General features: G+C 43.1%; 2 protein-coding genes across 3 annotated transcripts in view; one reads left to right on the top strand and one right to left on the bottom strand.

The window, feature by feature from the left end:
* Positions 1-7,826, top strand: part of CARD8 (caspase recruitment domain family member 8) — a 37,061-nt gene extending 29,235 nt beyond the window's left edge. Inside the window, exons 15-18 of the mRNA XM_032629387.1 lie at positions 1,173-1,226; positions 1,480-1,560; positions 4,355-4,627; positions 6,331-7,826. Of these exons, the coding sequence (XP_032485278.1) occupies positions 1,173-1,226; positions 1,480-1,560; positions 4,355-4,627; positions 6,331-6,350 (428 nt within the window). The 3' untranslated portion in view covers positions 6,351-7,826. The remainder of the gene's footprint in view (positions 1-1,172; positions 1,227-1,479; positions 1,561-4,354; positions 4,628-6,330) is intronic.
* A 5,793-nt stretch (positions 7,827-13,619) lies between these two features.
* On the bottom strand, positions 13,620-21,041 carry IL12A (interleukin 12A). Of its 2 annotated transcripts, XM_032630439.1 has the most exons (7): positions 20,735-21,041; positions 19,929-20,083; positions 16,606-16,719; positions 16,192-16,233; positions 16,075-16,116; positions 15,829-15,972; positions 13,620-14,303 (listed from the first exon to the last, which is right to left on the bottom strand). In XM_032630439.1, exons 1-7 carry the CDS (start codon positions 20,748-20,750, stop codon positions 14,148-14,150), a joined length of 669 nt encoding a protein of 222 aa, XP_032486330.1. In that variant the 5' UTR covers positions 20,751-21,041; the 3' UTR covers positions 13,620-14,147. The 2 variants fall into 2 exon arrangements, with proteins under 2 accessions (XP_032486330.1, XP_032486329.1); XM_032630438.1 differs by lacking the exon at positions 20,735-21,041 and having other exon boundaries at positions 14,128-14,303; positions 19,929-20,452.
* Positions 21,042-24,697: the final 3,656 nt, after the last annotated feature.

The raw sequence follows: 24,697 nt of genomic DNA, 5'->3' as shown, positions 1-24,697 counted from the left end.
AAACAGAGGCCCCAGCTCCTGGGCAGAAGTGCCGGCTCTCCTTCTCAGGCACCCACCGTCCAAATCCCCAGAGTCAGTGGGTGCACAGAGTCCATATTTGCTCTCATGTCTTTATACTCCAGAAACGAAACCCAGTCTAATCAGTTTGGAATTCTGTGCTAGTTTAAGCAGGAAGCTTTTCTATAGGTGTGACTCCTGTTCTCAATATTATACCCTTAAGTTAGCCAGTTTTGAAACAGGCCCTTTTATCCAAACTACAGTTACTTAGCTGGGAAGAGTCCTAGTTGGGACTGTGTATTGGGGATTGTAGTATTTTTGCTCGGTATTCATTAATATGCTCAAATAAGTGAACCTGAAAGATGTTACTTTTTAATCACAGCAAATGCCACAGGAATAAAGGTATTTAACGTGTAGCAGCCTGAATGACAGATGTTCTTCTAGACTAAGCCTCTTGGCAATTTTAAAGACCACTTTTTAAGACTTCTTTTTTTAAACTTACTTAATAATATTCTGCATTGTAAGATGGTTCTGGTCTCCATTATTTTGGCAGCCTAAGCTAACAATGAACTGAAATTGCCCATCACTATTAGGCATCTTCACTAAAGGAACCTGCGGAAGGCCTGCCTGACACGTGGGCATCGGTTAGAGCAGGGGCTGAATTTCACGTGGGGCAGGTGGTGTCGAATCACAGGTGAAGTGTCCAGAAAGAACCCCTCAAGTACAGAATGATAATACATACGTGAGATTCTTTTACGTGGAGTACATACAAATACACTTAAAGTTTAACGATGTTTATTTTTATGGCTTCCGTCTCCATATGGCACATCATGCCACTGTTCTATTTACGGTAGTTCTAGATTTAAAGAAATATGGAGCGAATGACATATCACCTGGCAGATGGGTAATGGCAGATATCATGACAGTGGTGGGCGGATGACCGAAGTTTGGGAAACACTTGTCCCGCAAGACGTGTTGGAAGGAGTACTTGTTATTTATCTCAAGAGTTCAAGCCCAGTGCATTTGCATACATACTAAGTTAAAACCCCAAACTCGTATTTGAACTTTAGAGAGGTTGCCGAGACCCTGGGGTTTCAGGTGCTTTCATAAATCGATTGCTTTACTTCCAGTTTCAAAACGATTTTTTCCAATTGCTGCTTGTTGTAATTTAACAGGTGACTGGGTTCAGCATGATCAGAACCCGAACATTTCGAAAAGCAGCACAAGTGGTAAGTGCTCGGGACTGGATGTTAAACTCGTCTATACCTTCCATCCACTAGAATTTTAATTCTGCTGTGCAAATACGGTAACGTTAAGGAGTGTTCCATAACTCTTAATCATCGGAATGACCTTTGAATCCATTTTCAATTTGTTTCTATCTCAATGATGATTTTTTTAAAAAGAACTCTAGTTTGAAGATGGGTAGATAATAAGAACCCTAAGGGAAAGCCAATTTGTGGTTGTTGTTGTTGTTTTTTAAAGGTAATAGGCGGCGAAAGATGAGTAGCAGCTTACCTGATGAGGTGGTCTATGATAAAAGAATGAAGCAGATTGGCACTTCAGGTTTGTAAAAACGTCATCCGTGGCTATGAGTCGTTTTCCCTCGTCTCCCCCATTGACTTTCATGCAACACACGTGCTTTTTGGGTCAGTCCTCCTGGAGCCACATCCTAGGTGGGCGTGCCCTCCCAGATACTTTCCCCCTGTGTCCCAGCTCCTTAGGGCTGGACAAGGGTCCTTCTTGGTCTGCCCCAGCTTACTTTGCCAGCTTGACTGCGCACTCCTCCCCTTCCCTCGGTGAAAGTAGAATGGAGGGCCAGGGGAAGCTCCTGCAGCCCGTAGGGACAGGGCCCGTGGCCTGTCCATCTGTGCATTTTCCCATAACACTGAGCCTGCAGCCTTTTATGTAGAAGACAGTGAATATTCATCGAAGGGGTAAATGGTGAATGTCCATGTGTGCATTCACTGGCCTCAAAGTTATTAGCTACTTTTGGGGGAAGGAGCCGCCAGCTCAGTTATTGGAGACAAAGGTCAACTTAATTTCTTCCAATTAAATGGCAGAGACCAAGGCTTGATAGTTGTGAAAATACAGTAGAGATTTAAGCATTTAAAAACAATACTCCAAGGAGCCAGAAGATGGAGTATGTACCTCAAAATTCAAGTCCAGCCAGAATTCACAAATTTAAGTTAAAAAACCCAGACTCAAATTATATGAGACAAGACCTCAAGGCTTTGGGGGCCTCATGTAACTCCCCAGATTAACCCTTTCATCAAAATACCTTTTATTCTACCATTGTAAGAAGGTGCGAATCTCTAAAAGCAGATAAACTCTCTGTAGGCTAAAATAAGCTATTCTTCACATGCTAGAGCAGGAGGTTGTGAGGATGACATATGTCTGATTTTACTGTACGTCACTAGAGAAAAGTTTATTGTTTCTATTTAATGAACATCAAAATGAGGCTCTGGAGTTACTTTAAAAGCTAACCAAATTGGGATACAATATTTTTCCAGTTTTATCGAGATATAATTGACAAGATTGTGTATACTTAAAGTGCACCATGTGACGTTCTGATGTATGCATATATTGTGAAATATTTACCAGTCAAGTTAATTAGCACATCTGTCATCTCACATAGCCTTTTTTTTTTTTTTTTTTTTTTGGTGGTAGTGAGAATGCATAAGACCCATCTCTTAGCAAATTTCAAGTGTACAACACAGTATTATTAACTATAGTCACCATGCTGTGTATTAGATCCTCAGAACTTACTCATTTATAACTGAATGGGAACCAATTTTATATTAAATTGATATTTAGGGAAAGTTTTTTTCTTGCAATTATTTGGCTATTTAAAATTAGCTCCAACAGCAAGTAACTAGAAATAGAATTAAAATGATCAAATACTACCTAGAAATTAAGATTTCCAACCTTTTTAGAGATGACAATGTAGTAGCGAATAAATAAGATTTACTTTTTTCAAAAAAACTTTTTATTTTATATTGGAGTACAGCCAACGAACAATGTTGTGATAGTTTCAGGTGCACAGCAAAGGGGCTCAGCCATGCATATACATGTATCCGTTCTCCCACAAACTCCCCTCCCATTCAGGCTGCCACATAACATTTTGGGGGCTTTGGGGATGGTCCTGAGAACTTACATTTTTGACAGATCCCGTGTATCAGGAGACCACTAGGGGGCAGGGGCCACCCTTGAGAACCCATTCTTGTCTAGAACGTTAGAGAGGAAACTGAAGTGCGTTAGGGTCCAATACAAACGTTAGGTTCACTTTAACAGATTGTTGGCTGTAGATGAGTGAAAGCGTCATGGTCCTGGAGGAGGGGCAGGAAGGATTCTTCCTCCCTCTTATTCCTTTCTAATGTCACCTCCAGTGTTTGTAAGGCCTTGAAGATCCTTAACCGAGACCTTGTACCCCGTGAGCTTTGCTGCACTGTGGGAATATAGAGAATCCACCTTACTGCTAGGGCTGATATTCTTTATGGGGCCAGTGGTTTCCATTGGCAAACATATACCCTTCCAAGATTATGACACTGTTTCTTAGTGAGCAACAGATATTACAGATACCGTCCCCTGGCTTTTCCGTGGAATGTGCTCTTTCCCCTAATGCCAGGAGATGGTGGAATGGAGACTGCAATTCATATCTCTTGCTGTTCTCTTTATTGACCACTAAAGGTAGCATTTTGTATGTGGTATTAACACTTAGATGAAGTTGCAGAGCTGGGCAAGGGCAAAAGCTGTATATTTTTCTTTTTGAGCCACATAAATTATTTTTGGTGCCTGATTTTTTTTTTTTTACTCCAACCTAATTTGTGCTGCTTTATAAAACAATTTAATTCCCTGAATTATTGAATTATCATGTGAGCATTATACCCCAGTTTAATGTTGTATGAAATTGTTTCCTTTGGTCCTTAAAATAGTTGGGAAAGCAGGGATTTTTTTGACACTTAAATATATATATATATATATATATATATATATATATATATATATATTTTTTTTTTTTTTTTTTTCTGTATGCGGGCCTCTCACTGTTGTGGCCTCTCCCGTTGCGGAGCACAGGCTCCGGAAGCTCAGGCTCAGCAGCCATGGCTCATGTGCCCAGCCGCTTTGCGGAATATGGGATCTTCCCGGAACGGGGCACGAACCCGTGTCCCCTGCATCGGCAGGCGGACTCTCAACCACTGCGCCACCAGGGAAGCCCGATGCTTAAATATATTTTAAAAGCAGTTATTAAAGTTTTGAATCATGGTTTCTTTTTTTATATAAAGAGAATACGTTTTCATTGTAAATGGCTATAAATGAAGTGTTTAGAGGAACAACTGAATTCTTCATGTGCTTTTAGATGGAGTGAAGACTAAAGCCTTGTTAACAGACACTCAGTTGATTAACCTTGCTGAGAAGTTGGGGAAGGAGTGGGTAAAGATTGCCATTGCCAACCTGAAGTTGAAGATTAGCGACATTGATGCTATCCTGGAGAAGAAAGAAGATGTCACGATCAATAAGTTTAGGATGCTGAAGAAGTGGCAAGAAAAGGAGCAGAGTAACGCCACAGCTCAGAATTTATGGAACTGCTTGAAAAACATCAATTCAGTTGAAGTCCAAGATGTGCTGAAAGGTAAGCAGGAAGTTATCTTAGTCATTTACTTGAAATCAAGCTGTCTTTGCAAATAGCAAATTTCTATTATAGAATGTGTTGCTTGTGTATTTATAAGCTCGGGTTTAGAGAACTGTGCAAATGCTGTAGCAGTAAGCATGTGGGCTGCCATAATCTAAGTAAAGGTGACTTGTGTATGCAGTCAGAGGAAGTGTTCAAATCCCATCTCAAGTGCTGGCTAGGTTTGTGACTAGGCAAAAAAAAATTTTTTTTATTGAAGTATAGTTGGTATATAATATTATATGTCACAGGTGTGCAACATAGTGATTCACAGATTTTACAGGTTATACTCCATTTGTAGTTATAAACTACTGGCTGTATTCCCTGTGTTGTACGATATATCCATGACTAAGCAAATTCCTTACCTGACTTTAAACCTCTATGTTCCCATCTGTCAAATGGATGCAAAACCCCAGTGTCCTGGGTCTGGTGTGATAACGAAAAGAGGTACTGCTTGTAAAGCTCCAGGCAGGTAGTGAGGCTCAGGCAGGGACCTGACTGGTAGCATTCATTGGTCCTTCTAGGCTTTCTGTGGTGCTGAAGCAGTGCTCCAGGAGGCCACTGCGTGGCACTAGTCAACCTCCAGCAGCGAAGAAGGGAAGGGAAAGAGCAGAACCCGAGAGAGAGCTAAAGGGAGTTGTTTCTGGTCTCAATCCAGAAAACCACAGGGTTCCTTCCTTTGTTTTAAGCACTTCTTTTTTTGTGGCTTGACTTACTTATTAGCACATTGTTAGAATCAAGGTCAAACCAATTCACAGCTTTGATTATTATATATTGTTATCATGATTAACAAATGTGGTGTTACTTCTCAGAAAATCAGAGAGAGGTTTTTATTTGGAATTCTATTTGGACTTTTTATTCCTTAAAGAATATAAGAGTGTGTCAGCTCCCCAGAAGCTTATATGAAAAGTAAAAGTCTGGGGCGGCCAACTCTCAGGATGCTGTTAGGTGTGGTGGGCAGGCTTTCTGAACTCCCCCACCATTGTTTGGATGCAAAAGCTGCAAGCAGATAGAAGAGCCAATTTTTCAGTATCAAATTTTTCATTCTTTTTCTTGGGTATGTTGAAATTATGTAAGTCACTGAGGCCCACATGTAGAAATCTACTTATTTGCATTTAGGCACTTCTGCCTCTTGACGGTCTGGCCTCTGTGCCATGATAAGGAAATAATCACAGCCTCTTCCATCAAAGGAAGGCTTGGAACTCTGACTATCTCACAAATCCTGTAGAATGGGTTGTTATTTTTTGTTTTCTTTTTCTCTGCTGTTGACCTCACTAGACGCTTGACTTGCTGACAAGGGTTTGTGACATTTTTTAGCAGTGAAGGGGATCATAAAAGCTTCTTAGTCCATTCCCCTCATTAAATAGGAGAAAACTCTTCTGTGAGTTAAAAACAAACAAACAAAAAGCCAGAGATTTACCAGTGTTTTATGCCCTCATGTAGCCACAATGTCTGGCTAATTGGCTGAATTTTGTTTTTTTATCAGGACGTTTTAGTATCTTGTAACTACAACCTTAAAAAATTGTACTGGTTTATCTTCAGCTCAGGAAAACCCAGCCACTCCCAGGAATTCTTTTTTGAAATGGACAAGTGACTTTCTTTAAAAGCATGTGCCCTTTCCCCCCCAACAATGAATCTCTGAATTCATTTCTCTATTTTGTTAGGTTTCTTACAGGAAACGTGAAGTTTGGAAGATGAGCTGAAAAAGGAAGCTTCAGGAACTTTTACCTGCAAAGACCCTCGCCGTGGTAATTGGGTGTGGACTCTGGAACCTAGAGCTGCACAGCCTGTGGAAGCAGCTCCTTTCACAGGCTGCCCACAGCTCACATTATTCAGGGGCAAAGCGAATGAAAGATTTGGAAACCTTGAGGAAGAAAAAATCCTCTGCAATATCAAGATTTTTTTTTTTTTTTGTACCTCCCACTCACACCTTCCCACCCGCTTCCCCACCCAAACAAATACACTTGCAAAGGGTGCTTAAAATGACCCAACGCAGTCAGGTGAGAAGTGTGATAGTTTTCCTTTTGGAGTCTGTGAACTATGAAATATATATCAAGTGTTTGAAACATTTTTAGCAGTTAAGTGTTGGAGTACTTAAATGGCACCAATTTCGTTTAGCTTTTTTCCTAATGACATTAACAATAAAGAGAGGTTCCTGTTCTTTTAGCTCCCACGCAGTCAGACACTTATGTGCCTCCAGGTACAATATGTCTTTTTATGTGGGGTGTGATTTCCACGTCTCACATTACTAACCAGTCTGGCTAGTGGTCTGCTAAAGCTTTAAACCAATCATGTTACCTGGTCCTAGGGTGATTAGAAAGGAATGTAATCCTCTCCCCATCAGTGTTGGTGCAAACCCTCAGAGGTGATTGCGTCATCTCACTGGGCAAGTTCAGCTGGGTCCATCTTCAGAGTCCCTGCAGGTTCATCAACCTTCTGAAATCACCAGGCCAAACACTACATTTCTTGACTTTGGCCCCTGGGTCATTTACTTTGGGGAGGGTTGGCGGGTGGGGAGCACAGGAATGCCACTCAGAAATAGCCTTAGCCAGGACCAAGGGAGAACTGTCATCTCTTCTCAAAGAGGACTTGCCCCAGGGAATAATGGGCCATATTGGCTCTTGTTAATGGGTGAAATCTTTTTTTTTTTTTTTTTTTTGGTATGTATAGATACTGTCACTCTCCCAGAATTATGCATGTGGTGATTAACATTTTGGATATGTTAACTTATTTGAAGAAACTATAAATTACTTTTAGTCTCCTGAAGACATTAGCTGGAGAGTAAAATTCAATCTCAATGAATTAGAGAAACACACTTTAACTATAGCTTTGCCTGTGAAGAACAAATTGACTTTATAGGGAAGAACGTATTTCTAATGGTCAGGGATTCTGTGGAATTCAAATCAATGTCACTTTATGAGTTTTTTTAAAAATTGGTCTATATATTATAGGAAACACATGGAGTTTTAACCTTCAGAAGTGTAAAATACTTAAAGGACTTGAATGTTTTAAACGTTTATTATTTTTTATAAGTTGTTTTCCAAAGAAAAGCATAATTTCAGAAGTGCTTTGTATATAAGCTGCTTTCCTAACAATTTCCAACCTTTTTCCTACTGTGGATAAAGGGAAGAACAATAAATCTGCATTTGTACAGTGCTAATATGTCGTCTTTGTATTATTATTTACTGACACATTACTTTTTTTTTTGGCGGTTCGCGGGCGTCTCACTGTTGTGGCCTCTCCCGTTGCGGAGCACAGACTCCAGACGCGCAGGCCCAGCAGCCATGGCTCACGGGCCAACCGCTCCGCGGCATGTGGAATCCTCCCGGACCAGGGCACGAACCTGTGTCCCCTGCATCGGCAGGCGGACTCTCAACCACTGCGCCACCAGGGAAGCCCGACACATTACTTTTTAAAGCATCATATTCCTTGGTTACTATTATCTTGGCTGTTTGGGCGTTAGTTGGTTTTGCTCCCAGCCCCAGTTCTTGGGCTGAGGCCGAGTGAGTGTAAACCAGGGTAAACTAACCCAGGAGTTTGCACAGATTCAGGAGAACCTGCACATCCCCTAACCCTTCTCACTCCAGGAATGATTTAGAGTGTGTCTCCCCGCCGCCCCGTGGATGGGGAGGTATGTTTTTATGTAAAACCAGGCAGATTCATAATTAGTTCCTTACTTGTGCATCTCTGTTAACAGGATTTTTCTGCATATTGGGGGCACGTATTGTTATTTTTTTGGATTGCTTTAGGGAACAACCTTTCTTCCCTGCTTCATCATGTGGAAGAGTGTTTCCACTCCATTTTCTAAAGAGGCCAGTGTATTTGCCGATATTTAAGAGTGCTCTCACGAGGACAGTGGTTTTCAGCGGTTGGCCCAGCCTGTTGCCGTTGCTGGAAGTCCTTCTTGGGTTGAAGCAGCACACTGTTTGCTGAAGGTGGGGATTCCAGACTGCTTGGGAATGCATCTTTTCCAGCCCACATTCCAGGGCTTGAGCATTTCTGTAAATGGCTCTGTGGCTGCTGATACTAAAACAGAGGCCCTGGGGTTGAATTCTGAGTGCAGAGTTCTGAAGTTCTTCCTGCTTTTTTAACTGGGACTTCCAGCCTTGAGCCTCCAGAGGATTTAAGATCCAATTTATTCCAATCGTGATGTAAATTTCCGGTTAAACAGCCTGTAGTTAGGCTGCTATCTTTATTCTGCAGAAGTACATTCTTGCTGTCTGCTGTAACCTTTGGCACGAGTTTCATTTTTAGAAGGGGGTCTGATCTATGCATTTATAGCAGTGTTTTATTTTCAAGCAAGTTGAGAAATCTAAAAGGTGGTTTTGTGCCTTATAAAAACTTAACTGCGGGGAGGGGCTTGGCTGAGCTCTGTTCTTTCTTTAGCTGTAGGAGCCCTTTGTGAAAGGAAATCTCACCTGGAACCTGCATTGGTAAAGCGTTCAGAAGTGGAGCCGCTCTGCTGGGGGGTTTCTGGGGGCTGATGAGGGGTCATCGAGGCACCCTGCTGGACCCCTGACCCACTCCTGTCGGGGGCAGCGTGGGAACCAGCTGATAAGATGACTGCTTGGGTCTCTGGAAGCTGTCGTCCAGGAGTTTGTATCTACGATTTCTGCAACGGGAGGTAAACCCCTTTCCAGTTCACCAGCGATGGATGTTTGGGCGGCACCTTGCTCCTGAAGGGATCACATAATGCCAAACCATAGACACGTCAATTATTTAAGTCAACAGGCTTGTGGAGACCTTCCAGCCTTCCTTTCCCTCTGCAATGATGACAGCAGATGACAGCTGATGCTCCATCAGCCTGTGTTCCAGAAGAGAACCGTGAGAGCAGAGCCCCCAGCTGATAAGCAATGAGCATGTACCTCAAGCAAGAAATAAACCTTTGTTTTAGGCCAAAAAACCAAAAACAACGAATGAATTGTTAATGAATTTTGGGTTTTCCCCCATTCTAAGCATGTATAATGGTTTTGAGCCGAGCAAGCACGTGCATTTTACAATTTTTAACTTTTTTTTTGTAATTGGGAATAATTTGATTTTTAAAGACTAAAGACTTTCTTATGTATTCCTAGATTAGGAAAAGAAATGAGAAACGTGTGGAAACCCATGAAGATTTGCCTTTCTCTACCATCTTTGAGTGCTGGGGCCTGAGTACACAAATACTTGAATAACATGACATTTCCTGTACTTGAAGCTCTCACAGTGTAGTGAGGGAGAGAGGAGAAGCATAAGTAACTATGAGGCTGTTCGCATGGTTATGATGAGTTACTGTGTGACCTTAATATGAGAAGCAAAGGATACTGGGGTTGTGTGCATAGGCCAGAGCCAGGCCGCCTGGGTTCAGATCCCAGCATCTGCCACTTACCCTGTAAGTGTCTATGGCCTCTTGGTTTAGTTTCCTCATCTATAAAAAGGGGAAGGTAATAGCACCTCCTCCTAGGGTTTTTGGGAGGATTCTGTGCATTTGTGGTAAACACTTGTAGAAACATGCCTGGCACTTAGTAAGCACGGAGTAAGCATTAGTTCCTATTGCTTCTGAAAAAGGTTACGTGAGTGTATTGTCTCTGATGTTACATTGATGTCATAATTTATACTCATAATTTTAATATCATACTCAAAGATACATACATGCAACTAAAGTTTTTGACTTGTTCTGACCAAATACATTTCAACCGAAAAGTTGATACAATTCAGTTTTTGGAAAATTGTCATTGGGTTTTTTCTTTTTCTTTTTTAACATCTTTATTGGAGTAAAATTGCTTTACAATGGTGTGTTAGTTTCTGCTTTATAACAAAGTGAATCAGCTCTACGTATACATATATCCCCATATCTCCTACCTCTTGCGTCTCCCCCCGTCCCACCCTCCATATCCCACCCCTCTAGGTGGTCACGAAGCACCGAGCTGATCTCCCTGTGCTATGCGGCTGCTTCCCACTAGCTATTTTACGTTTGTTAGTGTATATATGTCCATGCCTCTCTCTCACTTTGTCACAGCTTACCCTTCCCCCTTCCCATATCCTCAAGTCCATTCTCTAGTAGGTCTGTGTCTTTATTCCCATCTTGCCCCTAGGTTCTTCAGGACCTTTTTTTTTTTTTTCTTAGATTCCAGATATATGTGTTAGCATACGGTATTTGTTTTTCTCTTTCTGACGTACTTAAAAGTTTTCTCAGCTCAGGCTACTACAACAAAAAACTGCAGACTGGGCGGCTTAAACAACAGACGTGTGTTTCTCACAGTTCTTGAAGTTGGGAGGTCCAAGATGCGGGTGCTGGTGGATTTGGTGTCTGGTGAGAGCTATCCCTGGTTTGCAGCAGGCCACCTGTCACTGTGTCCTCACATGGAGGTTGGGGGGAGATCTCTCCAAGTCTCTTATAAGGGCACTAATCCCACTATGAGAGCTCCATGCTTATGACCTAACCTCCTAAAGGCCCCATCTCCTAATACAGTCACAGTGGGGATCAGGGCTTCAACATATGAATTTTAAGGGAACACAAATTGTTCAGTCCACAGCGATATTGTAGGTGCACTTTGCCTTAAACAGGAAGCCACAGTTACGCTAGCTAAAACCAAATGTTTTGTCCTTAAACAAGGACAACAACTGCATGGCCCAGGGTGACATGGCCAGGGGGACTCACGGTCTCTGTCTGTGCTGGCTTCAGACAAAGCTGGGTTTCTCCCCTCCCATGTTTTCTTTCCTCCTTAAGGTGTCTAAGGCCCTTGTGCATCTCTTGAGTTTTCCCAAACCCACCTTTGGATGTCTGGCCAGACCACTCCCCAGAACTGACCCCTTTCCCCAAAGCTCTTGGCTCTCAGTAGGGCAGCTGTCAGCTGTTTTTTATGTTAATTCTCTGATTCAGTCATTTTTACGTGTGAGAAACACTTAAACTGTTTATTTTCTTTTTTAAAAAGTAATTTGTTATCAAATGTCTCTAGTAGTCTAGGTCTGGGGCCTGTTTTTAGGGGGGACCTCGGTCTCACCAAGTCACTTTGCTCCCACCCTCTGTTCTGGAAAGGCAGGACCCTGCTTTTTTTGCTGTCGTGTCTTGCACCAGATGGCCTCCTCTGCTGAACGCCCCGGATAGCTGAGTGCCCTGGAGGGACAGGGCGTCACTGAGGTCTTCAAGCAAACAGTCTAACAATTTAAAAAAATTGGTGTTCGGCACTGACTAGATGCCAGCACTGGACTGAGTGATTCAGTCCTCACAACAGCGCTGTGAAATAGGGGCTACAGTTTTCTGAATTTCACAGGTAAGAAAATAGTAGCAAAGAGGCTTTAACCAATTTGGCCCAGTCACCAAACCCCGAGGCTAATAAACATTGTCAAAGATGGCTCACATTTATTGTGTACAGATTATTTGCCAGGTGCAACGCTAGTGCTTTGTAGGAGTTGCTCCATTTAACCCCTGATCAATCAGATCAAGTTTCTAGTAGTATCTTCACTTTTTTTGTTGTTTTTGGCCCGGCCGCGTGGCTTGCGGGATCTTAGTTCCCTGACCAGGGATCGAACCCGTGCCCCCTGCAGTGGCAGTGCGGAGTCCTAACCACTGGACTGCCAGGGAAGTCCCTATCTTCACTTAGAAGAGGAAACGGGTAGGGTGAGGGCAAAACAACATGGCCACATCATACAAGTTATAAATGGCAGACCCAGGCTTAAAACAAAAAAACCCAGAAAACTGACCGTGTAGTGAAGAATGGAATTAGTTGTGAAGTTGTTTCTTGGGCCAGTCATGTTTCTGAAGCGTATGTCATGGCAATTTCTAGAACGAAAGCGACCCTTTGTGTGCCACTTTGTCCCTTTGTATAAACCCAGTCTGTAGCACAGTCAACAGGCTTTCCTCTCCTTGTTTCTGGGCACAGACAACCGGCCAGACAACAGACAAGTCGCCATTCAATGGGTGGGCGTGAGGAGGAAGGAGAGGAAAGCAGGGTCGGGGCGGGGATGGCAGTAACTCTACAGTGCCAGCTTCATCAAAGCCATGAGTTCTCGCCACAATCGAAGCTGCCGACCCCAAAACCGATACTTAAAGGCAAGAAGCTCCTACCTGTGAATCACCTGCCCGTCATCCAAGCTTGGGGAGGAATTCCTAAAGAAAAGAAGGTATGTGATGGGATCCAGCTTGATGATTTCTATCTAATTGTACATCAAGTAGGGTGAGACTCTGAAAAACGCGTAAGTTCCCCACAAGTGAGGACCTGGGGTGGCCATACACACATTCCCCTCCCTGTCTACAGGGATAAGAATTGAGCTCTGGAGGGGAGGATTCACATGAGGAAAGGTAGGGGGGACAGGACGGACTCTGAATCGTTCATTTCTTATGACCTTTTCATATTAAGGAGGAATGTGATTATCAGAGTTTGAAAATTACATGGTATTATTCCATCAGGTAAATCTTCTAAAATTCTCATGGTTTAAAGAATTAAAAAGCACATCTCTTAAGCCAAAGGAAGGCAGTTATCCATGTGGTTCAGGCAGAAGTTCTATATAATTTAAAGCAAAGGGAGAGTTTTTCTAGTTGTAATTTAGAAGCAACTTCCCCCTGAGAGCCCAAAGGGTCACAAAAATTAGAATAATTTGACTAGAAGACCTCTTAATGATGCTTTTCCCAGTTGGTGGATATTATTATGTATTTGTTTAATGCACAGTATGTTATGGGGCTGTGGTTAATAGGGAAAAACATTTTTATGTATTTTATATTTAGATTCAGATGTTGAACAAAAGTAATAAAGTATATTCTCAAAAACTAACTCACTCAACGGCCTCAGTATTAAGTCAGATCTAGCCTTATGAGGCTCCCTTTAAAATGTGAGACTAAAGGAACTAGGAAATGAGTAAGAATATCATGGCATTCTTTCTAAGGTGATTTTGTTCAAATTTCATCAGAGTTTTCAGTTTTCCCATGATGTGTATTTTAACACTCAAATATTCCAATCACATTAGAAAAATATGAGAATTACTTTAATTCAGTCATTTTATTTTAAAACAACATAAGGTATATCTCAAATTCACTTGACAATAAATATCTTAATAAATATAAATAAATATAAGTTCACATGCTTTCATGAACACAAAATTATATAAATAAATATTTTAAAATAAATTATGCTTGAGTGTTTGTTCCTACAAACTCTTTGGTACTGAAATAGCTTATAAATTCTTGCTCTTCTATTAAAGGGGAAAAAAGAAAAACACGTTCTGGGAGGACATTTCCCCTCATCAGTTTGCTCATGAAAACTTAAAAATAACTTATCCATAGTAAATATGAAACAGACTTGATCAAAGGAATCATGTGGATAGAACAGTCACATCCTGCAAATCTGGAGTAATGACTAATGTAAACAAGCATGAGAATTCCGGTACCAGCTTAAGTAGGAACAGGTCAAGCCACCCCCGCCCCAGTTCTTAACCCATGCCCTATTACAATTTCTTTGGTTCCAATATTTGTAAAAATGACTTTAAGTTTAGGAGAGACCTCAGCTTTTTAGGAAGAACTCAGATAGCTCATCATTCTGTCGATGGTCACCACACGAATTCTGAAGGCATGAAGAAGTATGCAGAGCTTAACTTTAGTCTTATAAAAATCCAGTTCTTCCAGGGAGGGTTTCTGTGACACAATCTTGCTGTGGGAATTCAGGGCCTAGGAGAATAAATATTGAGCATGACATAGACAGTATTTCAAAATTAAAACGTTCATCCGTAAAGATGAGTGAAGCCAATACATGTCTCAGAGCCTGCAACCCACTCCCTCACTGCATCTCCTAAACCAAATCAAATCTACTCCCAGCCAGATGGGCAGGCAGAACCTGAGAGAAGAAATGCTCATTATCCAGGCACATGGATCTTCAGGGAGCTCTGAAAAGACCCTGAAAGCTATTTAGAAAATCATCAGTGGGAGTTGTATTTTAGCAAGGAACAATTCTGTTAAGACGACATCTGCTGTGATATGTAATTAATTTTTATATGTTACATTAAGAAGCGGCATCCTTTTCAGAACGGGGAGGTGATGGGTTGCTATTGATTGGAAACTCTCAGTCAGTATCAGACCTGTTGACTAAAGACACTTACTCATGTGAGATAAATAAACCTGACAGTTTGAGCCCTTTAATTTGATAACACAATGCAAGACCACATATTTGCACAGTGATCAGCAGTTTTGCTTGTACTTCCTCACAAAAAGCCTAAAAGAAAGGTAGGGTGGGTAAAGTCATCCCATTTTACAGAGGAAGAAACTGAGGCACAGAGGGACAAAAGGTCTGGGCATAGTTGTCTGATTACTGGTAGAACTGATTCGACTCTTGGTCCTGAAAATGAAATATCATCTACAACTCTCTAGATGGTAACATTCTTTGATACTTGCACAGTGTTCACTGCCTTTCAAACCAGTAATCTGGTACCCCCCCAAAAAAAAAATTTAAAAAGGGTGAATGAAATAAATTTCTTTTCAGACAATCATTTCTGATGCCGTATTTTTATCCCATGCCCTGGCCAACACGGCACTCACCCTGCTCTTTCTTAAGTGGATAATTGTGTGTTTTATGTTAGCATCATGTGCTATGGTGATTCAGAAAGTTACAAAGCACGTTCTTGTCTATGAGTAACACTGTGGCTGTCCCCAGGTGATAGGTCATTCTTTTCTTTCATTCACATTTTGGTTCAGCACGCATCATATCCAGGCACCAGCCCCGCTTCTCTTCTCTAGCAGTATTTGCAGATATGCATGCCAGCCCCTTGCATGTACATCCCAGAGGCTTTAGAGATGCATGAGAAGATGAGTGCAGTGGAATCCCTTTGACGGGGGTTTAAATCCTGCCTCTGCCACTTCCAAGCTGTGTGACCTCAGACCAGTGGCTAACCCTCTAAGCATTGGTCTCCTCATCTGCACAGACCCCAGGTGGTTGCCAAGGGGACAGCATAAGGAAATGTATGCACCTTTGCCCAGAGCCTGGTGCGTACCGCATGGTCAACAAGCAGGAGGCTGCTTTCCTTAATGTGACCTGCTTACGTTGCCCTCTCTCTAGAGGGTGCCCCCAAGGCTGTCTCCCCCAATATGTAGCTGGCTTCAGAAGGGGGCATTTCAGGCCTCCCCCAACCCAGGAAGGGCTGATGGTATACCCCTTCATCAGGGACCCTGGCTGGCGGTCTCAGCATGAAGAAGGCCTTACCTGCATCAGCTCAGCAACAGCCGCCAGCATGTTCTGATCCACAAAGATCTGCCTCTTATGATCCATCAGGAGCTTTGCGTTCATGGCCTGGAACTCCATGTGGTACATCCTCAAGTCCTCATAGATACTGCTAAGGCACAGGGTCTGCATAATACGACGAAGAGGGGAAGGAACTACTGAGATGGGCTAAAAACGTACCCCCCCTTCCCCTGCCGTTGCATTTGAGGAAAGAATTTTGTGTCTTACCGTCATAAGAGAGCTCCTTCTGGAAGCCAGGCAACTCCCATTCTAGAAGAAAAAATAATCAGACATCAATGACATGAATTCATAACATGAGCTAAAACCTTCAATTTTCTGACTTACAGTTATTAAAGAGGTCTCTCTGGAAGCCAGGCAACTCTCATTCTAGAGTCAAAAAAAAAAAAAAAAAAAAAACACACATCAAAGACATTAATCGTTAATTCTTAATGTAAATTTTTCTGACTTTTCTTCTCAAACATATCTTTTTTTTTTTTTTTTACTGTGGTAAAAAATACATGTAAAATTTACCATTTTAACTATTTTTAAGTGTACGGTTCAGTACTGTTAAGTATATCTCACACTGCTGTGAAAAACCACGTTTTTATAAATTTTTTTTCCAAATTGAACTTCTACAATGGGACCTGTTGAAGTCCCATGGTGATGGACCCCAGAAACATGCACATTTTTGGAAGAAGACGAGGTCTGATGCACAGCTCTTAACTGTATTACAAGCTTTGGGAGGAAAACCCTCTATACCGTGGCTAATTCCAGTGGTAAGCAGGCCTCCACTGTGCTGGTTCTATCTTTGGTGATATCTTCATGATCAATCTCTTCAGAAGTGCAGGAGTAAAATTCTAGGGTTTGTCTGGCCTGTAAAACATAAAGAGAAACCCAGTTTACAAGATTAACAAGGCACCCAGCTCCCCATGGCACTGGCACCAAAGCTAGAGCCGGCTGCCCTTGACCTCCACCTCTGATCTGTAGGAATTTTAGGGTCTTCATAAGACAAAAGGAAACAGATCATTTACACTCTCTCTCCATCCCTCCTCCCCTTTTGCTTAGGACACGTTTCTCTGGATGATATGTTTTTCCATTACGTAAACACTATAAATCATTTCAACAGGCTGTGCTAATCAGCCTCTACACCACGCTGTGACACTTGCTTTCAAAAACGTTTTTTTCCTTTTGTCAGCATGGCTGTGTTTTATGAATATCTTTTTCAAGAATAGCTTCGAAAGGGGGCCTGTTAGGTCACTACATGATGAACATAACAAACATGCAACCTTAAAGACAAGTGGAGATTTAATATGTGGTGTACACACGCGCGCGTGCGCGCACGCGCACACACACACACACACACACACACACACAGATGTCATCTTACAGGCATGCTGACTATAATTATGATATTAAGAAGTCGATGACTTTTTGATTAAAGAGCGAGATCATTGTTCCATTTAACAAGCCTGATGTGTGCCAGGCACTGTGCTAGGTACAAAGGAAAGTGACAAACAAGGGGACTATGTTATGTCCCCCAGAATTCCAAGTTCAGCTGTGGAGTCAGGCAAGTGCCCAAATGACCAGGAGACATGCTGGCAAGTGAGAAGGGCTGAGAAGGGTCAGAAGGCTCTGGGAAGGGGGTGGAAAGGGAAGCAAAGTCTTCCCCAGAGATGGGGCATCTACAGAGGAGGGCAGAGGGAACAGCGTGAGCCATGAATCAAAGCTTGAGAGTACAGAACATGCTGGGGTACAAGTACTAAAATTCCTGTCTGTGGTAAGCAGAATAATGCCCCTGCCAAAGATAGCCACCTCCCAATCCCTGGAACCACAGACTAGGTTATGTTACGTGGCAAAGGCGAATTAAGGTCGCAGATGAAATTAAGGTTGCTAGTCAGCTGACTCGAAAATAGAGAGGTTATCCTGGAGTGTCTGGGTGGGTCCCGTGTAATCACTGGGTCCTTATAAGCAGAAGAGAGAGGCAAGAGAGTCAAGCTCAGAGTGATGCAGCATGATTAAGTCTCATTTGTTGGCTTTGAGGATGGAAGGGGACCACCAAGGAATGTGGGCTGCTTTTAGAAGCTGGAAAAGGCAAGAAAATTGGATTCTCCCCTAGAGTCTCCAGAAAGGGTTACAGCTCTGTTGACACCTTAATTTTACTCCAGTGAGACCCATTTTGGATTTCTGAACTCCAGGGCTGTAAGATAATAAATTTGTGTTGTTTAAAGCCACTAAATTTGTGGTAATCTGTTACAGCAGCAATAGAAAATGAATACACTGTTCCTGGAGGTGGTCAAGCAGATCGAGGCAGCTGCTATCCTGAGCAGGTTCTAAAAAGTTAGATTTGCAATTATACTTCAATAAGAAAAAAAAATCTCCAAATAACACAATAGTTTTATTTCTGTGATAATTGCTTACCTTTATTCCAAAATGAAAATGGCGACTACCTCTCTATTACTATTGCATGGTTAAAAAAGATGACCTTCAGGAATCTATAAAATAGTGCCTGGCATACAGTAGGCACTCAATAAGTACTTGTTGAATGAAAAAAATGAATAAATAAAGCCAAAAAAATTAGACTTGAAAATGTGGGCCCACTGCTATAGTTTTTCAGATCTTTTCAGGAGAAGCTGGAAATTTGGATCCTTATATGGGAGGTCTACTTTTTCAATGGCATGAAACTCAAAAATCAGAATGAAATAAAAAAGACATGGCTAAACTCTACAGATCTGTGGACTAGATATGGCCTGTGAGTCACATGCATTTGCCACCTCTATTTTCTCTGCAAGTAGCCAGCTGATTTGTTCTGGCAAAATTGATGCAGGAATCATATTAAAAAATCAAATTGAGTTCTGCAATCTTTCACCTTTGGTGCTGCATCTGGGAGTAGAAGAGTCAGCTTTTTCACATAAAGCATCTATTTAAATAGGAGCTCCTAAATTTTACCCATATCGAACCTTTCTTTAGGAATCAAAGCACCTATCTCTGCAGTTTTCACTTGGTGAGCTGCCTTTTTAATTAAGATGGATTGAACTGTAAGGAAAAACTGGCAGCAAGTTATGAAAGATTAGAAGGGGAAAAAAAGAGTTCTTTAAGAAGGACTCGTGGCATTGAGCTTACTTTAAGATATTCATAAAGCAACAAGCTAGAAATCTTCAAGGAAGATTTACTAGAGAGCAGGAAGGCGAAAGGACATCTTTTAAAACATCAGTCTTAGGCCGTTGCAGCAAAAGCAATAGATGTTGGAGTGCTTTTAAAGGAAGAAAAAAAAATTTTTTTACATTAAAATATGAAAGCTAAAAAGATGACTGAAGCTGTAAATAAAATTAGATAACTCTCTCCCTAGAAAATGAAGGCTGGATGTGCACTGTCACGAGCTCCCTGAAATGTGATGCTCCAGCAACAAGCTGAGTCACCAGACTGGAAGCTGGAGAGGAGCATTAGACACAAGGCTAATTCATCTTCGCAAGCCCTGGAGCACACAGGCCGCCCCTAATAGCGGTTTCCTGGATTGATAAGTATGTCAGAGGAACAGTGTGGGCCTGACACAATTCCATCTCTGTTGGCAGGCTACAAGGAACACTGTAAGTATCCACTTTCCTCTGTGTAGACACAGCCCACACGAATGCCATTATAATTTATCACCCCTCCTGCTTTCTCTGGAAACACAGTTTCATTGCAACTCTTTAGCTAATAGTTGGGCCATGTGTAAAGTTCCCTCTTCTTCTCTTTTTTGTTTTTTTTTTTTTTTTTTTTTTGCGGTACGTGGGCCTCTCACTGTTGGGGCCTCTCCCGTTGCGGAGCACAGACTCCGGATGCACAGGCTCAGCGGCCATGGATCATGGGCCCAGCCGCTCCGCGGCATGTGGGATCTTCCCGGACCGGGGCACGAACCCGCGACCCCTGCATCGGCAGGCGGACTCTCAACCACTGCGCCACCAGGGAAGCCCCCTCTTCTTCTCTTGACAGCTCCTGATTAACTTCCACAATTTCCCTGCAGTTCCTTCAGGTGACCAGGGGTTCGGAGATGCCCCTTCACTACAAAGGCTGCAGAGTGGGAACCAGGACATTGAAAAGCTCACCTTCTCAAGGGTGTTGCTGACGGCTCTCAGCAGGTTTTGGGAGTGGTTGAGGCACTGGAACATTCCGGGGCCCGCTGTGGTGGCGGGGAGGCTCCTGGCCAAACTAAAGTGGTCCAGGTGGTGGAGGAGGACCAGGGTGGCCACAAAGAGGAGGCCTGAAAGGGAATGGAGGGGATGAGCTGGCCTACCTCCATCTTCCACCTCTTCTGGCCATCTCCACCCATCCATTTCTTCTGGGCACCTGCCTCCCGCCACCCGTTTCCAGTCTTCCTACAACAACTGAAAGATGAATCGGGTTCTTGTAGGACAAGCGCTCTGTGCTAGCGTTAGAAGCCTACTCGCTGTCACGGCCACCTGTGAGTTCAGATAGGGGTGTGGACAGAGTTCACCTAGAGAAAGTCTCCATTTCAGGAGGAGGGAAAGTGAGGCCAGGTGGTGAAGCGACCCAGTGTTTTGTAAGCAGTGGGGTGACAAAGCCTCGCTTTGAAGCCGGCTGGGATCTGCCCTCTTAGAGCTGTAGCCTAGGACCCTGGGCAAGAAACCATCCCGTGGGGCCTCAGCTTCTCATTTGTGAAGTGGGCATAATACTTAGCTCACAGGGCTCTTTCAAGGTTAAAAGAGACGATATCCTATCGAGCGCAGGGTAAGTCCGCAATGTCTTTCCTCCTTTCCTTCTCCTCTGCCCGAAGATTGCTGACTGCCTTCCAGGCTCCGCGGAGCCTGTCCCAAGTTTCTGCCTCCTCTTCCCGGCCGCCGCCCCTCCCCACCCAAGCGCCGAGCGCTAGTCTCTCCGGCTGGTTACTTACTGCGAGGCGGGCACATGCTGAGCGGCGCTGCGGGGGCACCGAACCGAGCGGGCAGCTGGACGCAGACGGGTGCACGCGGCAGGTGAGGGTGGTGGTTGGGAGGCCGACCCGGGGGGTCACATTTTTATAATTGCCCGAGGCGCGGCAGGACTTTCCCGGGACTCTGGTCTCTTGCTTTCTTTCTCTCTCTGTCTCCTCTCTACATCAGCTTCTCTGTGACACGTGGAGTCTGGCCCGCGGGGCTTGCGGCGCTTTCGGATTAACTCCCAGTGCACCCGGCCGCAGTCGTTCCGGGACGGCCCCGCCGCCTCCGGCCTGGCCCAAAACGAAAGAGAAATTCGCGCAGAGTCGCGGCGCGGGGTCCCCGGGCAAGCCCGACCCCTGGCCCGCCACCCTCGGACGGCCCCCGCCCCCAGGTACTCACCCCTGGTCCCGCCTCCCTGCAGCGCCCCCTCCCGACGGAGCGCCAAGTAGGGCCACCGGCTCTCCATCTATATCCAGGATGAGCCCTGACCTCTGGCCTGGTTCTGGAGTGGGGTGGGCAAATCATTCATTTATCATTCCTTTATCCAGATAGTCCACGGTGTGCCAGGTGCGGGGCACCCAGCAGTGAACAGGTCACTTTGGGGGCACTCCCACACGAAATCTGACTCAATGTGTTTTGTTCCTGGGTACCCTCTTAAACACGGAAAGGGATGAAAATCAGACTGGCTATGCAGTAACTACTCTCCTAGAGAATCCAGTTTTTTTACAGTGTCCAGGAGAGAATCGTTACAATTTAGTGGGATGGATGTGCAGGGTCTTGGCAGGAGAGGCCAGAGAGAGGGCACGTCAGCAGGAGCAACGGGGGTGAGGGGGCAGCAAAAGCTCCCAGAAGCAGGGGGCTGCGACCTGAATGTTGATGGGTGAGTAGGCATTAGACCGCTTCCAGTGGGATGGGATGCAGGTTCTAGGTTGAAGGAACAGGGATCAGAAGTACAGTCAAGGAAGGTGGAGGGAGGTGGCGATCTAGCGGTCCTATACAGGGTGTGAGGTTGGTGAGGGTGATGGGGCTGTGCCGTGAGGGTAGTAGATGCCGTGCTAAGGAGTGTACATTCTGGTGAGGGTGGTGGGGAGCCTTCTAGGGTTTTAGGCAGGAGACATGGTTGGATTTGCATGATGGGAAGATCTTCCAGCAGTAGTATGGAGGATGGATCCCAGGGGTCAGGAGTGGGAGGGCGTGACCAAGGCCCTATTCAGAATGGAGGGTGGGCAAGAGGGATACTTAGGGTGGGGAGGGACCAAGACTTGGTAACTCCTCAGGTGAGAGTGATAGGAAGGTGCTGAGAATGGCTGAATGGAGGTTGTTCCAGTTCCTGCACAGGGGTTACTGTAAGAGGGGAGTGAGTTTGGAGGAGACACTGAGAAGTTCCACTTTGGATGTGTTGGGTTTGAGGTTCCTGTGGGACTTTTCAGTTCACTCATTTGTACCACGAGCATTAGTCACCCTGGGTATGTGTGAAAGGGAGGGGTGTGTTTGGTCACCCACTCAGCATCTCTGATGGATCTGACTGCACTAAAGCCCCAGGACTTCACAATGGAGCTGCCAGTGCCCACCTTTGTGCAGATGCACTAAACTTGGATAGGGATAAGCCTTTTGGAATACAGGAGAGAAGAGAGGGTGCTTCCCCTGGATCCCTGTTGAAGTCGGGAAGGATGAGGTAAACCTTGAGATGTTACCATGAACACTCAGCAGGGCCAAACTTTACTGAAGATGGAGTGATGAAGCCAAGTAGGAGAAAGGAGAAAGCTGTGTTAACCCCTTGTCTGATTCAAACTCTCTCTGTTGTTGGCATCAGTCCCCCTAGCAGATCATCTGCTCAAGGGTGATGAGGTACCCACCATAGGACTTGTAGATCTGTGTAAAATGGGAGCAATAGTTGATCTCCAAAGCTCCTTCCAATGCTGTGGTCTGTGAATTACCCCTTGGGAATAGAGAGCAATGCATTGTCAGAAACAATTGCATCTAGCAGATTGTGTGAAGCAAATGACAGATGCTGAGCTGTGTTGTTGCCATAGGGGTTTAGGATGGAGTTAAATGTACTTAAGTCAGATGAAGTCAAGTTTATCACAACTGAGCTATTTCTCCCTTGGAAGGGCCATCTCCTATGGAAAAGTAATTTCTGCAGCATAAATGAGCATAGGGCCTCTGCTCAGAATGGATTCTTGGCCACCAGACACAGTTTTTGCCTATACTTTTGTGAAAGTTCTCTGATGTGCTGCACATCCTTTAGCCAAGATAGAACAACAGCCTTCTTCTGGGAAAACATTACTTTTCTATAAGAGACATTCTTTGCCCATGATTACTACTACATGATATCTAGCATTGTACTGGCAGTCTTGGCCAATGCTATAAGGAAGGAAAAAGAAATGAGAGATTTAAAAACTGGAACATAAAAGACAAAAGTGTCACTATTAGCAACAGAAACAACAGATCAAATACTAGAACTAATAAGAGAATTCAGCATCTTCACTGGATACAAATACCTACTTTCAAAAATCAACCAAATTTATGTACATCTGCAACAACCAATTAGAAAATATAATAAAAAATAATATACCAGATAATAAATAGACAGTAATAAAAAGAAAATACCATTCACAGTAGCAGCCAAACTATAAAGCAACTGCCTGTAGATGGAGAGGCAGTACAGTGGTTAAGAATATGGACTCTAAACTATTTGAATCCAGGTTCTGTTAGTTACTTGCTGTGTGTTCTTGGGCAAGTTACTTATCTCTCTGGGCTCAGTTTCCTCATCTGGAAAATGATGATAATAAAAGTACCATAGTTTTGTTGTGATTATTACATGGGTTAGTAGAAACATAAAATAGTCTTTGGAGAAAATTTAATCGAGAACATTAGAGTGATTTAATTTAAATGGGAAACACATACCCTTGGGTGGAAGATCTTGAGATGTAAATAGCTCAAGTCTCTTCTAGTTAATTCACACATTCAATGCAATTGCAATACAAATTACAAATAACTTTTCTGAAGAACTTAATAATAAGCCTACTCTAAAATATATGAGAATAAAAGCCCATGAATATCTAAGTTAATCTTGCAAAGGAATAATAAAGATGGGGGAGTAACCCTACCAGATATAAAGACATAGTTCAGAGCAATAATAATAAAAATAGTGTTTGGCAAAAGGACAGCCAAATGGACCTTTGAAACAAAATAGAAAATTACAGACAGACTCATATATATGCATATTTAGTATAAAGATACAATAGCACCCAGGACAATCAGGGAAGCATGGATTGTTTACTAGAAAATTCTCACTGTAAGGTGAAAAATAAAACTGGACTCCAACCTAAAACAACATACAGAAGTGAAGCCACTTGGAAGTAGGTTAAAGACTAAATGTGAAAAGTAAAGTTATTACAATAGTAGAAGAAAATGTAGGAGGCTATCTTTGTCACTCAAGAGTGGGAAGGACTTCTTAAAAACATCAAAGCCCCAAGCCATAAGTGAAATATTCGTAAATTTGATTATATAAAAATTAAGAATTTCTGTAGTATAATTTCCTGTTAACCATCGACAAAGTTAACAGATAGCTGACAGACTGGGAGAAGATATTTTGCAATGTCTAAAACCAATAGGAGAGTATACAAGGAACTCCTACAAGTCAGCAAGAAAAAGAAACCCCAATGAAAATGGGCAGAACTTATGAACAGGCAGTATACAAAGAGGAAACCCCAAAGGCTAACCAGCATCATGGGATGCTCAGATATATTATAATCTGAAATATGTCAAAGAAAATAAGAATAAGGTATAAAATGCCAAAGAAAATAAGAATAAGGTATCACTTTGTACTTTTTAGACTGGCAAAAATGAGTACATTGGATATTGACAAATGTTGGTGAAATGTAGGATTCTAGGATCTTTTCTATAATGCAAGTAGACTGATGCAGCTATACTAG

Source organism: Phocoena sinus, chromosome 4 (genome assembly GCF_008692025.1).
Source record: "Phocoena sinus isolate mPhoSin1 chromosome 4, mPhoSin1.pri, whole genome shotgun sequence".
NCBI classification, from domain to species: Eukaryota; Metazoa; Chordata; class Mammalia; order Artiodactyla; family Phocoenidae; genus Phocoena; species Phocoena sinus.
This window is presented reverse-complemented; position numbering and strand designations above follow the sequence as displayed.

What these genes read in the sequence shown, in the direction of transcription:
- IL12A (XM_032630438.1), bottom strand. Translation starts at nt 20,156, where the DNA reads ATGGATGGGTGGAGATGGCCAGAAGAGGTGGAAGATGGAGGTAGGCCA. An exon ending in GAAGGAGCTCTCTTATGACG is followed by an intron (nt 15,973 to 16,074) that starts GTAAGACACAAA and finishes CGTATTATGCAG; the next exon opens with ACCCTGTGCCTTAGCAGTAT. An exon ending in CTGTTGCTGAGCTGATGCAG is followed by an intron (nt 14,304 to 15,828) that starts GTAAGGCCTTCT and finishes TTATTCTCCTAG; the next exon opens with GCCCTGAATTCCCACAGCAA.